General features: G+C 39.8%; 1 protein-coding gene across 2 annotated transcripts; it reads right to left on the reverse strand.

The window, feature by feature from the left end:
* Positions 1-4,183: 4,183 nt before the first annotated feature.
* LOC147302905 (uncharacterized) lies at positions 4,184-6,929 on the reverse strand. Of its 2 annotated transcripts, none has more exons than XM_086284547.1 (5): positions 6,854-6,929; positions 6,347-6,658; positions 4,944-5,060; positions 4,632-4,690; positions 4,184-4,336 (listed from the first exon to the last, which is right to left on the reverse strand). In XM_086284547.1, the coding sequence occupies exons 1-5, from the start codon at positions 6,927-6,929 to the stop codon at positions 4,184-4,186; spliced, it is 717 nt and encodes a 238-aa protein (XP_086140673.1). The 2 variants fall into 2 exon arrangements, with proteins under 2 accessions (XP_086140673.1, XP_086140674.1); XM_086284548.1 differs by having other exon boundaries at positions 4,632-4,677; positions 4,943-5,060.
* Positions 6,930-13,793: the final 6,864 nt, after the last annotated feature.

The following is a 13,793-nucleotide window of genomic DNA, read 5'->3' on the forward strand; positions in this document are numbered from 1 at the left end:
CTAATTTTACCTGCACAAATCTGCACAAACGTAGCACTAAAAAAGTAGACCATTTTGGCCCGTTTTGGAGCAGTCTGGGGGGATGGTGATGTCATCAGCAAAAAATATAACTTTTAATATCTCAGATACTGTAGCAGCACAAACGCTAATTTTACCTGCACAAATCAGCACAAACGTAGCACTAAAAAAGTAGACCATTTTGGTTTGTTTTGGAGCAGTCTGGGGGGATGGTGACCTTTGAATGACCTATAAAATAAAGTTTAATATCTCGGAAACCGTAGCAGCACAAACGCTAATTTTACCTGCACAAATCAGCACAAACGTAGCACTAACCGCTCCGCCTATTTGCCTTTACGTTTCAAGTGGGTGGGGGGTCAGCTTCACTCTGCTTAGAGCAGCAATGTTTGTTCCCCTCAGAGAAAGGGAAGAATGGGAAAAGGAAAACACCTGGCTGGAAAAAGTTAATATGGGCATGTGCAGTGAATATCAGCGCTATGTGGCCAGAAGTGTGATAATATAACTTATTTTGTGTAAGAAACAACTGCAAGGATAGATGATTACAACAAATAGATGACTAATACATAAAAGTAATACATAGATGAATAATGATGATGAGTTATGATGCATAATCATGGGAACAGGCGGGTTTACAAACAGGAGCAGCTGATTAGCATTAGAAAAGCTGAAATAATACCTCAACTGAAGCCAATTGTACTAAATGCACTAAATGTGCACTGTTAGAAGAATATTTTTCTTTCTATTGTTTTCTATTATTTTAAGTTAAGCAGGACAGAGTTCTTTTAAAGAAAGATTTACTTATATTCTCAAAAGTTAAGCATGACAGGCTTCTGTTTAAGAAAGAGACCTGTTTTACTGTGTTAATGTTGTCATTTTGAGCTACAAAAAAATGGCTAAATGATCATTTGTTTCACATGTGTTCATATCACAAAGAATAGAATAGGATTTAAGTAGAACATATCTACTTAAATCAACTTCAAGTCAAATGGTTAAAAAAAAGAGCTAGAAAATTCACCACACTGGGAAGGGTGAAGACAACTGGGTCGCCTGGCCCTGGCCACGAGGTGTCCCTTATTTATTTTTCAGGAAGTTGGCAACCCTATTTCCAGTAGAATTCCTCGTTGTCATCTTGTTCCCTCTCAGAGCCCCGTATGCTTGCAGAGACCCCTACAGTAGGGAAATGTGCCAAAGAACGTCCAAAACATTGCATTTTAGGTTTATTTATGCCTTACACACAATCCCAACTCTTTAGCTAACTTAACAACTTTGGCTAAAGTCTATAGTTAGTCTTACTCGTTTGTACAACATTTCTGGATCGCCACTGTTTGAAATGATATGACATATGACTCTCACTGAAACAGCAAACTTTGTAGAAAACAACACTTCTGATTCTCTATCTAGCTGTTTGGTCACAGCTGTAGATTACATTATAAGTGGTTGTTCACTCTTGTCAATAATTACATTTCTAAATTCTATTTGTGCAGTTACATGTAAACAAAGTCCAATATTGTATCTAAATGATTGTGTTATGGTGGGACAGTTTCCAATTTTGTTGTATTATTGTACTAGGTATGACTGTGCAAGAGTTATCTTATCTTCCTTGCTTGCACCACACTCTTTGCAGAAATGTTGCACAGCAGCACTGCATCATGTTATTGTGTTGTATAATATACCAGAACTAATACAAAGCAACATCCATGTACACTATAGGTCCATGCCAATGTGCCCAAATGGGACCTCCATAAATGGTAAGGGGCGCAAAGGCACTTTAAGACCAGTGGGCACACCATCGGTGCACATCCGCTCGGATGCTTTTTTCTATTCATTTATTTCCCTGTTTATTTATCGATGCACAAAAGCAATTATCTCAGAGACACCATCCTCTTAACAGAGACTCAAATCAGGAACCTGCAGATTATTAGTCAGCAGCTTTAACTTCCTGTCTTTGTCTCACTAAACCTTCCACGTGGAAACTTGAGCTGCCCACTCAAGCACAGTAGGCTTTAACTGGCTCTGCTCAAGTCACTTCAGTATCTGAGAAACTGCCTCGATGCATGCCAAAGAACACTTTGACAATACGCTTGTGTTGAGTCAAATCCACCACAAGCATATTCTATGGCAGTTTAATTCCACTCCACATAAAAATAGTCACGTATTATTTCCCCCCACCACACTTCCTGCCAGTAGCTGGTGCCCCCACCCACAGTGCATTAGTGGTTCTCTGTGTTTAGTGGCTCACTCTGGGCGGCTGCTCGGTGGGGCCCGGCCCCCTGGCTCTGTTGGGCCTGTGCTGCGGGTGGGGTGCCCTCAGGTCTCGGCCCTCTGGGCCCATTTACTGCTCAGTAACATTTAATATCTATTATTTACTACTACTTACTAGCCTACTTACTGCATATTATTGGTTGTTGCTGTGGGTTCCCCACTGTGTTGGTTTTTCCTTGTGTTTTTCAGCAGATGATGAAATAGATTTTCAGTATGTTTTCTCTCTTCCTCTCCATCTATTTCTCTTCTTCTCTATTTTTCCCTCTTCTTCTGTTAACTTTCTCCCCAGCTTATCTTTTTTCTTCTTTCCTGACCCCCGTTCTGATTCTAATGACTCAAAATAAAGTAAAATCATCATCAAATATGACTATCAAGTGGACCAGTATAGCAAAAACCATAATGGTGGCAGAGGCCACAGAGCCAAGTGGCAGGATTTTCAACGTTCAAACCAGATAAAAAACAGAAATTAAATGGTGTTAAAAGCCATGAATTAAGGCAATTCATTCACAACATCATTACAAGTTTTACTGGACGTTAATATTTTTCTCTTTTTTCAGTGCAAAACAAACTAACAGTACACATGATGCTGGCAAGTTAAAATGTCAGTGTCTTTTATAGATAGCATGTCTAGCATCATAGTTTTATAGATCACGTAGTCAGGGTAAAAACTCCATCTCTGATTATTATTGTACATGACTGTGACATGCAGTGGCCTCAGCATCATGATGAAGGCGACCGGAGGAGATAGTTTGGTAGACATCGATGTTTTGCCGATGAAGGCTCATGTAGCGGTCCTCTTTGTCCTAAACAACAATTTACACTGTCATTTACATTTAATTAAAGTGCAGCTTAAAACACAGACATAATGCACTGCAGCCTCGGCACAATTAAGTGTAAAACAGAACTATGGAAAACTCACAAACATCTGGCGAGTTTCAGATCCTGTTAAGTTAGTTAGACCTGATCTGTTTTCTCTGTTAGGATAAAAACATCAGAGGTCATGGGGTGAAAAATACCTCAAAAACAAGACTAGCTATGTCTACAACTAATGTGTGGTGTTTGAAAAGAACCTATGAGATACTTTGAACACCACAGTGGCTGCTGTATGCAGTAATGTGCTCAAGTGATTTCAAAGGGTCATTTCATGAGTTTAAGTGCGTCAGTAAAAGTTTTCACCTGCGAGGATTTCTCCTCAGGCTGTAACCACAGGTTATCACAGCCACACTGATGAGTGAAGCAGCAGCAGAAATGATGGGAACTGTAGCCATGAACTTCATGCCAGAAGAATCTCCATCGTCTGTTGAATGTTGCCACACACACAAAAAAACTTCATTTTGAAAACATGAAAAGTCACGAAATTTGTATCAGCCTGTTATATGAAGGTGGAAAACATGTTTATCTTTTCATTACATTAGAGTTACAATTGCATCATTCAAACATTTCACTGATGAAATAACACCAAAGTTGTGATTGGACAGTGTGAGGTAGACTATAGTGAAAGCAGGAAGACTTGCACCCTCCTTATTTCACCTCTTGTGTCTACACTGAAACTTTTACTATGTCTAAAATAGAAGTGCATAAAAGTGGAAGGACAGTAGAAGGTAAACCACCAACATTGTTTAAGCCAGACTGATCTCTCTGTTTATCTGGATGGACATTGTGTTCAAATTATGATGAGATGTTTGTTCAAAAACAAAACTAGTCTGATACAAAGAGTCATGTTTGCCACAGTTTATTGTGTTTGTATTGTATTAAATCTGAGAGCCTGAGTTGGAGTATTATGACTGAATGGTCTCCATTACTGGGAAACAACTATCCAGTGTGAAAAGATGGACGTTTATTATAATATATGAATATTATTATATTAGTATGTCACCTAAAGTTTTATATACTTTAAAATGTTTCATAGAGCTTTATTATCCACTCCCACAGTTCCTGTGCTTCTTGCTGAGCGTGTCTTGTTGTCGTGTTGATGGTTCACTGAGATGAGAGTCTGGTAGGAATCACTCGATGGCTGCTGAAGGTTTGTATAGGGCTGATCTGGCTCATCGTCATCCTTTAGAAAAGTGAAATATTTTAGGTATTAATCAAGTTCAACCCGGTCTACCCACACACTCTATTGATCTTTAAATCTCTCCATCTGTTGCCTGGATTATTTAATGTTTCTGCTCATTTCTGTAAGAGCTTCTTCACAAAATAAAGGACACTGAAGTTGGCACTAATAGTATTATAACACTAATCTGTAATTATCTATATAAGTAGTTAACATCCTAAAACATAAATGTACATGTTTTATGTTTACTGGCAAACTTTTAACTAGCTGCTGTAGATCGTAGCAATAAATTGCTCACCAAACCGTTGGGATTTTCAGGTACAGACACTCCAGATGTTCCTGACCTTAAGCAGCCACGTTGATAAGAAAGGATGTCAGCATTAGTGTAACACTATTCACATTCAAACAGAGAAAAATCAAGTAAGAACATCTACATTTATATTATCTTCTCTCTTAATAATGATAATTATTTTTGGAAGGATAAAAAGTGTTCATTCTAGACATGATGTTTAACATACAGCGAATTCTCATTTATTGAAATGTGATGTTTCCTTTTACTTTCTCTACATCTATATCATCTTTGAATTACTGCAGCAAAAATAGTCTCACCCATTACTTTTCCTCCAGTAGATAAATCCCACGATAACTCCAGTTATAAAGATGATCACAACACCGGGCAGATAAACGGAAAAAGATTTGTCTGCTGAAGTGTGGGCCTCGTTTGTGTCTAAATCATTGAAAAGATGCATTTGTCAGTAAAATCATTTACTTTCATTTCCTGGAAATCAAAACACAAATCAAACACAGTTTACGTCTACTGAAACTCTGAGTGAAGTAATGAAACCCCAGCTTTATAACCACAGAGCTTTAAATATTGTCACTGTGCTCTTTTCTTTTGTCTTCTTCTTCTTCTTTTGCATCTTTTCTGAATATTACTATGAACTGAAATTGGTCCAACTGCTTATATACATTCACTGGCCACTTTATGAGGTATACTTGTTCAGGGTGTAACACAAATATTTCAGTGTTCATTTCATTTGTCAATCACATGTCAGCTTCATCTTCCTGGTTAAATAAAGGTTAATAAAATAATAAAATGTCAGCAAATCAATGCTCAAACAGAGCAACATGGCACATGTTACTGGTCCCAGTGCTTCACAAACTGCTGATCTGCTGGGATTTTCCCACACAATCATCTCTGTTCACAGACAATGGTCTGAAAAATAGAAAATATCCAGTGAGCTGTGATTCTCTGGGTAAAAATGCTGTTTACACATCAAACCTTGAGGCAGAGCGGACCACACTGGATATCACTGCTGGCCTCTAACAACAGCAAGCTGAGGCTACAGTTTGCAAGTCTGGACAACAGAAGACTAAAAAAACGATGCCTTGCCCGATGAGTTGATTTCTAACAGTTCAGACTGCTGGTGGTGTAATGCTCTGTGAAGGATTTTCTTTGCAAACTTTGGACCCTGTAGTGACCACTGAGCATCATTTAAACACCACAGCCTGCCTGAAGGTTGTTGCTGACCACATTCATGTCTTTATGCCCAAAAAATACCCATCGTCTGATGGCTGCTTCCAGCAGGATACCACACCATGTCACGGCGCTCAAATCATGTACGGCCTGCGCAGTCACCAGATCTCAATCCAGCAGAGCACCTTTGGGATGTGGTGGAACAGAAAGTTTGCTTCAAGTAAGAGCAGCTGACGAATCTGCAGCAACTGTGTGATGATGTAATTTCAATATGTCTTGAGAATCTTTGAGGAATGTTTTTAGCGCCTTGTTGTGCCACAAAAAATGAAGACATGTTTGAGGGCTGAAGGTGGTCCAACTCGGTTCAAAGATGTACCTGATAAATGAGTCAGTGAGAGTATTTAAACTGCTGTAAGTGAAAATAAGAAGAAAAGAAATGAACAAATTACAAGAATAAAAAACACATAAGCAGGTCAATACAATGCTAACACAGTGCTGAATAACTGTGTCAGATAAAGAAACCAAAATGCATTTACCTTCCACAGTGACACTGATATGGACAATATATGTCCCTTCAGTGTTTGTACACTCACAGGTGAAGTTCCCACTATCAGCTGGTGTTAAACTGGTCAGCTCCAGAAAGGCAGTCTGATTTTCTTTTGTTATTGAGAACCTGGGGTCACATTCCTGAGTAACGTTCTCTCCGTGTCGATACAGCAGATGACACTCTCCTCCTGTGTCCCTCTGTCTTTTGATCTTACAGATAATCAAAACAATAGTAGTCTGACTTTCCTTGTTGCAAATCCGAGTGACATCGTGTTCTCTCCTGACTGTCTTCACAACAGTCTCTGTAAACAGGGACAGCAAAATACGGTAAATACAAGATTCAGCCTGTGTCAGAGAGGACTTTAGTTTCTATATTTTGTGAATGTTAAACCATCTTTTTAATCCCATAATAATGTGTTTAGTTTAAACTAAAAGCAAGGAGGTTATAAATTTAAAAATATTAATAATGCATAATGAAAATAGTTTCCTTGTATTACCTTCAGCATCATGGGACACAGCTAGTGGTAACAGCAAAATCAAGCAAAGTTTTGATACGTCCATGCTTGTTAACATGTCTGTAAGCCACCGACAGTGAAGAGGAAGATGTGCGGAAAGAAACAAGCTGAAGCTCTCCTGGCTAAGCAGACGTCAGACTGTTGCCCTTCACGGGGCAAGTGTGAAATGATGTAAAAAGGAAGTGTACTGACAGGACTTTCATATTAAAAGGCTGTAAAGTTGAAACACTGTGCGAGCTCCCACACAAAAAGAAAACAAGCTAATTTTTCTTTATCACAGAGGAATTATTACACTGCTAACTGTCATGTTCGCTGAAACTGAAGGATGGATAATATTGTAAAAGTAACAACAAAACTACCATTTATCATAACATTATAAGCATTTTAAACTAAAATAGCGTGTTACGTCATCAAACCGCTTCATCCAATCACTCAGATACTTACAAAGTTTTGACTGCATTACCTTTAAAATTTGTACGAAGATGAGCATAAAATGAATAAAACTGACATGCTTGCATTTGTTGTGTAGTGCAACAGGTGTATGTGGCTGAGGGATTCCCATGATGCAATGCGTATTTCTTCTTCAGTCACCTTTCCTACTCACTGTGTGTTAATGCAGCTCTCTGCATTGAATCATACCTGTTATTAACCTCTGTCTCTCTTCCACAGCGTGTCTTTATCCTGTCTTCCTTCTCTCATCCCAACCAGTCGCAGCAGATGGCCCCGCCCCTCCCTGAGCCTGGTTCTGCTGGAGGTTTCTTCCTGTTAAAAGGGAGTTTTTCCTTCCCACTGTCTCCAGACTGCTCACTCATAGGGAGTCATATGATTGTTGTGCTTTTTCTCTGTATGTATAGGGTCTGCCTTACAATATAAAGCGCCTTGAGGCGACTTTATATTGTTGTGATTTGTCGCTGTGCAAATAAAATTGAATTGAAAATTGAATTGTGAAGGCCACACCAGAAGCCACACAATTGGGAAGTCAGTAACGTCAGACACCAGCATCTTTATTTTAATTTAATGCACATTTCCACAAACATAAATAACGACACATGTCCCATAAACTATTTCTGGTTAATGTTTTACTGGTGCTGGAGGTCTGTTGGACTGCTGAGGGTAACTGGAGAGAAAATGATGTGTTTTTTTCATTGGACGTTAAGGCATCTGGGAAGGGATCTCAGACCATTTACATCCTGGGCCATCTGACCTCAGGAAATCACATGATAAGGTGGGGCCAGGTTTCACAATGAGCTCACCCGAAACCCTGGCTGATTAGGACCCACACCCGCTTTCACACCTTGGCTCATGTGATTAGGTAGAGGATCATCAGGGGGTCCTTTGTCCCTCTTTGGGGGGAAACTCCCACTGGTTTTAAGTCTAGGACTCCCCACCATTGACCCTTAGAACTGAAGAAGCTTCTCGGATGAGAGGTGAAACGTCTTCAAGCAACTCAAGAAGTCCAGACGCTTTTCTTTCCAAGCTCCTTAGACTACGATGACCTGGATGACTGAGAACCTTCACAGACTTAAGTATTAAATTAATAGTTGGTTTTCATTCTTTGTTTTTAGATATTTTTTTTTCTATTCGTATCCCCTCGTGTATTTAACTGGCCAGTTCAGTCCAATTTACTTTGGGAAATATTTAATCTGAGGTAGGGTTGCACCGATACCGGTATCTGGTATCGGCCTCGATACCACATTTTCTAAAGTACTCGTTAAAAGTTCCCCGATACCGAGGACTGATACCACGGTCTGAGACCTGTCTATGTTTGAGCGGCATGTAAGGGGTTAATCACAGGCGCCGAGTGCCCGCCCCACAGGCCCCGGCTGCGTCTCAGAGCTGGGAGAAGGCGAGGCGAGACAAGTCAGCCGTGTGGAACTATTTCAAAGTGAACGAAGACACGAAAACAAAGGCGGACTGCAAATTATGCTCATCGAAATTGTCCAGAGGAGGCTCTAAAGGTAGCGCATTTAACACAAGTAATTTAATCAAGCACCTAAAATCCCAACACAACAACGAGTACAAAGAGTTTGCCCACGCTTATTTACCCACGCTTATTAGCACAGAGGAGCATAGCTGATGCTAAAGCAGTGGGACGGAAAATAGTTGGGCATTTTAAACATTCCGCCTTAGCCTACTCCCGCCTCGAGGACATTCAGGGACAGCTCAACCAGCCAATAAAGAGACTGCAGCAGGACGTACAGACACGCTGGAACAGCACGTATTACATGACATCAGTCCTATTTTTCCACATATTAATACATTTATGAATTTTGTGCAGGTATAAAGATCGCTTCTTCTCCAACACTGCTCCAGAGGCCAAGCTGCACCTGAAGCAGGAGCTTCTAGAGCTGAGGCAGAGGGGAGTCGGGCAGAAGCTGCAGAACCTCCTGCTAAACTGTTCCTCAAGGCCCAGGCTGCCGCTGGCAGCAGGTGCTGCCATTGAGCTCGACACATACCTCGGAGAGGCCCCAAGCCCTCGTGAAGACAGTCCTCTGAAGTACTGGGGTGTCAACAAAATCAGGTTCCCCACTTTGGCTAAAATAGCCTGTAAATAGCTCTCAGCCCCATGTAGCAGTGTGGACAGTGAAAGGCTTTTTAGCTCAGTGTCACACATTATAGATGAAAACAGAAACAGTCTGACTGCTGATGATGCAGAAAAGCTACTTTTCTTAAAAAACCCTGCCACTCACTGTTTCTCTCCATTTAGTGAGTCATCTTAGACTTGATGTTAATACCTACCTCAGTTGCACTGACTGCCACAGTTCTATGTCAGTGGATGTTGTTAGTTTATTCACATATTGTGCACTAAATGGCAAAGATGTTTATTAATGCCCCTTGTGTTGTCCAAAGCGGCAGAGTTTAAAATAAACTGAAAAATACTTGAGTTGCACTGTCACTGTTTAAATTTTTTTATAATTATTTATTCTGTAATATGTTGCATACAACATGCTTTTCATTTTAAATAAATGTTCTTAATTCCAAACCAGTCCCTTGTTTTGTTTTGTTTTGGTTAAATTATAGGACTAAAGCTGTTACCTGTAAATTTAAATCATGTTTTTATTAAGTACTCGGTATCGGTGAGTACTGAAATGCAAGTACTCGTACTCGTTTCCAAAAAAGTGGTATCGGTGCATCCCTAATCTGAGGTAAACATTTTGCTTTTCATTTGACCCCTGACCTGTCTGCTGTAATGCAGGAGGCAGGTTTATGACCTATACTGCAGCCAGACACCACAGGAAGCCTTCCTCCATGTTTTCTTTACAGTAATTGATTCAGCCAGTTTAAGTCTCCTTTGTTTTTGTGCATTAGATCACTGTGTGGGTTGTGTTGAGTGCTTATGTATTTGTAAGTAGCCATTATGACTTGACTAGTGGTGTTTATCTCTTTTAAGGGTCTAGTATCATCAGTTAATTAGTTTTTACTGTTTGGATAATTATAACCATCATAAGCAACCGAATCATCTCAACATGTATTTGCTCAAAAATGTATTTATTACCACAAACACGTATTTAATTATCAACAAAAGGAAAATCAACAGTTTCTAGAACTCCAACAGGGGCAGGACTTGGAGGTACTGGGATTTCAGGAGGCAGCAGAATGGTACACTGGTCAGTGTCATTATTATTGACCTGTGATGGTGGATGGCCTTGGAGGGAGCTGAGAGGTAACTCAGACCTCTTGTCTTCAGGACACATAAAGCAAACATACTCCTTCTCAGCAGCTGGAGACTTAGAGACATCCCAACTCATCAGCCTCATGCGTTTGGGCATCAAATGTTCCTCTTCATCCTCCACAGAAAAAGCAGTAGAATACCTGCGCTTTCTGCAGAGACCTACCTCTGCAGTGGGTGGAGGTCTCGGAGGCAGAGGAACATCAGTAGGACACATGAAAAACGTCACTTCATCATCCAGGGATGAACCATCGTTTTTCAAATCTGGATGCATGATCTTGTCTGTGTCCTTCGACTGAAAGCTGGCATCAGCAGGTGGTGGACTTAGGAGCTCACATGCAGGTGCGCTGATAGGTCGGAACATGAAAGCGGGAACTTCATTGTCCAGAGCACAACGGTCTGCACTGGATGAGCGTGGGAGCTTCTCCTTTGCCTGTGGAGGAGGCAGACTTTGACTTTGTGTTGCAGAGGAACATTTAAGTCATCTGACGTTTTGCTCTGTTACATATTATTATTGTTGTTGTTGGATTTTTCTTTAAAAATTCACACGATTTAATGTTTAGAAACAGACACAGTGAAGGGTAACTTACCACAGCTCGAGCCATTTTAGGCGTCTGTCAAGGCAAAGACGCAGGATTTGGTTTCTCTGTGTAAGATTACAGGACAGTTGTCAGTTTCATTTTCAAGTCAGTTGGATAAATTCATATCAAACTTCTCAAACTGTATCATTAAAGCATTGTTTAGGTGGACAAATATGAAAGATATGAAGATAAAAACAGTAACAGCTGGCAATCAAGGGAAAACAACCTTACGAAAAAGGTCTTAATCATTATTGTTTTAAAGTAAATCTTTCAGTCCTTACTTCAGTGATTGTTTGAAGTCTCTGTGCTTGTTGTCAGTCGCAGATTTGTGTAAAATATTTGCAGTTTGTGCATAAAGTTTGCAGGAGCTCCAAAGTTTGTCTGTTCAATACCAAAGTAATGAGGAGACTGAGTGCAGGTTTGGAATCCTCAGTGACAGAAGAATGCAGCAATGTTTGAATTTGAATTTGTTATTGTTTTATTAACAACAACTACCAGGATCATACCATAGCAACACAGTGATGCCCAATCAAATGTCAGGTACAAGGGATAGCCCACATACACATCCAACAGCACAGTAAAGCAATGGGCACCAATGCCACCAGTCAGGCCTTAAAAATACCTGAGTTATATAACAGCACACTGACAGTGTCTCATCCAAAAATATAAAATGTATAAATACAGTTAATATCATTTTTATTTAAATTTTATTTAATTCTCTTCATATACGGCCAAACAGATGTCTCAAGTCGTCACTGTTACAACATAGATAAACATGAACATGAAATCCATTATTTAATTCTCTTCCATTCACTCCAGTTCACTTCAATAGCTATATAGATGGATAGACAGATACTGTATTATATACTATATTGATTCCAAATGGAGAATTAATGTGTTATATCACCAGGATAATGAATTCAAGTAGTACAATCTCCAATAAACAGACAACACAGTTCAAGTTCAAAGTGCAATATGTGCAGGATCCAGGCTTTATATTGTAAGATGCAAAATGTTTATATATACATAATATTGTTGAAAAAATAAAGAAAGTTAAAAATCAAAATAAGTTTATTGTCACTGTGGCTGATGTGATTGCAATATGAACCCGGAAGCAGACAAGGGAGAGATGGAACTGAATCTTAACAAAAAAACAAACCATTTATTAGGTTGAAAAACACAAACACAAAACAAGGCCCAGCAAACAGGGGCGGAAACTAAAACTAAAACCTATCCTGGGAATAACTCGGTATGACTATGACAACTATGACAAGAAAAACATGAACATGAATCCGAGGAGGTGCATGCGAGAAACTCTGATGAAAAAACATGAACATGAACATGGACCTAAACAGAATCAGGAGATAACCTGAAACCCGGAATAACGTGAACGGAGGAAAACGCACCAACACTGCCCAGAGGAAGACAGCGGACTTAAATACACAGAAGAGAAAGGAGGGAAGTGGAAACACAGCTGACACAAATGAACCTGACACCACAGGGGAAGCAACATGAAACACACTGAACATGGAAACACAACCCTTTCATAATAAAAGACGAAACAAGGAGAGACGTGGACGTGTGATGGGCTGAGTTGCCAAATGGCTGGTAGGCTTTTAGCTAGGCTTTAGCTTCAGCCAAGTGGAAGCTAAATTGGCTAGTCATTCATATGTAAATTAGGTTGTTACCTGAGAATTCTGGAGGGGAGTGGGGGTGTGTGAATGATTGCTGATTTCTAACTGCCAACTGCCTCTTTGTTTGTCTGGGGGGGAGCTGCTAAAAGCGGTGAACTTCCTTTTGTGTTCGTCTTGATGCATTCTCAATCATCCAGGAAATTAAATCTCCAAAAGTCACCAACTTGGAGTGGTTAGTTTCCTGAGCCACAAGGAAACTTGTGTTTCAGTTTGCCATCTTAGGGAGAAGGAGGATCATCACAGTTTTGTTGGTTGTATGAACTTAGAATGCATAAACTAATCATTTGTTTTAATTAAAAAACTTTCCCTCTGTCATTTCCTGAGTGTTTCAAAATAAAAGTCCTCTCTTTCATGTTTTGAATGTGAGGCTGTTTCTGTGATGCCTTCAAATCTGTTTCAGTCTGCAGATTTTTACATTTCAGACCCAAAGTGACTCAAACATTTACTTAAAAGAGGTTTTTGTTCGTCTGGGTTTTCCTGCTCAGCAGCTCTAAACAGGCAAAAGCAGAAACACACAAACAGAAAGAAACAGGAAAATATGTGTTTCTGTGAACAATGCAGCAGCAAAATGAAAGACCAGGATTTATTTTTAATGATTGACCAGTGTTGGGTAAGTTACTTTAAATTAGTAACTTAGTTACATTGCTAGTTACTTCTATCAAAAGTAACTCAGTTACTTCAAGTTACTCGTTACTTTCAAAGTAACTAGTTACTAGGGAAAGTAACTTTGGTTTTACTCAGAATTCTCTTGTTAATGTGTTGCTTCCATAACTTTGCCAGTCTTCTAGCTTGCTTACCTGCCACAAGTGCACTGTGCCACCTACCAATAGAAAGGAAAAGATAATGTGCATATTTCCACGAGAGAAATCCCACGCCTGGACCGTCGTTGACCGCCACCATGATTCTAGCCTACGTCACAGCATCATGTGCGCCTTTTACATCCAACACAAAAACTGCAGTCATGGTGCTTTCGATTG

The sequence above is a fragment of the Aulonocara sp. 'chitande type north' Nkhata Bay genome, linkage group LG23, assembly GCF_057382095.1.
Source record: "Aulonocara sp. 'chitande type north' Nkhata Bay isolate Kocher_YH1m ecotype deep benthic linkage group LG23, A_spYH_male_GT1.1, whole genome shotgun sequence".
Taxonomy (NCBI): Eukaryota; Metazoa; Chordata; class Actinopteri; order Cichliformes; family Cichlidae; genus Aulonocara; species Aulonocara sp. 'chitande type north' Nkhata Bay.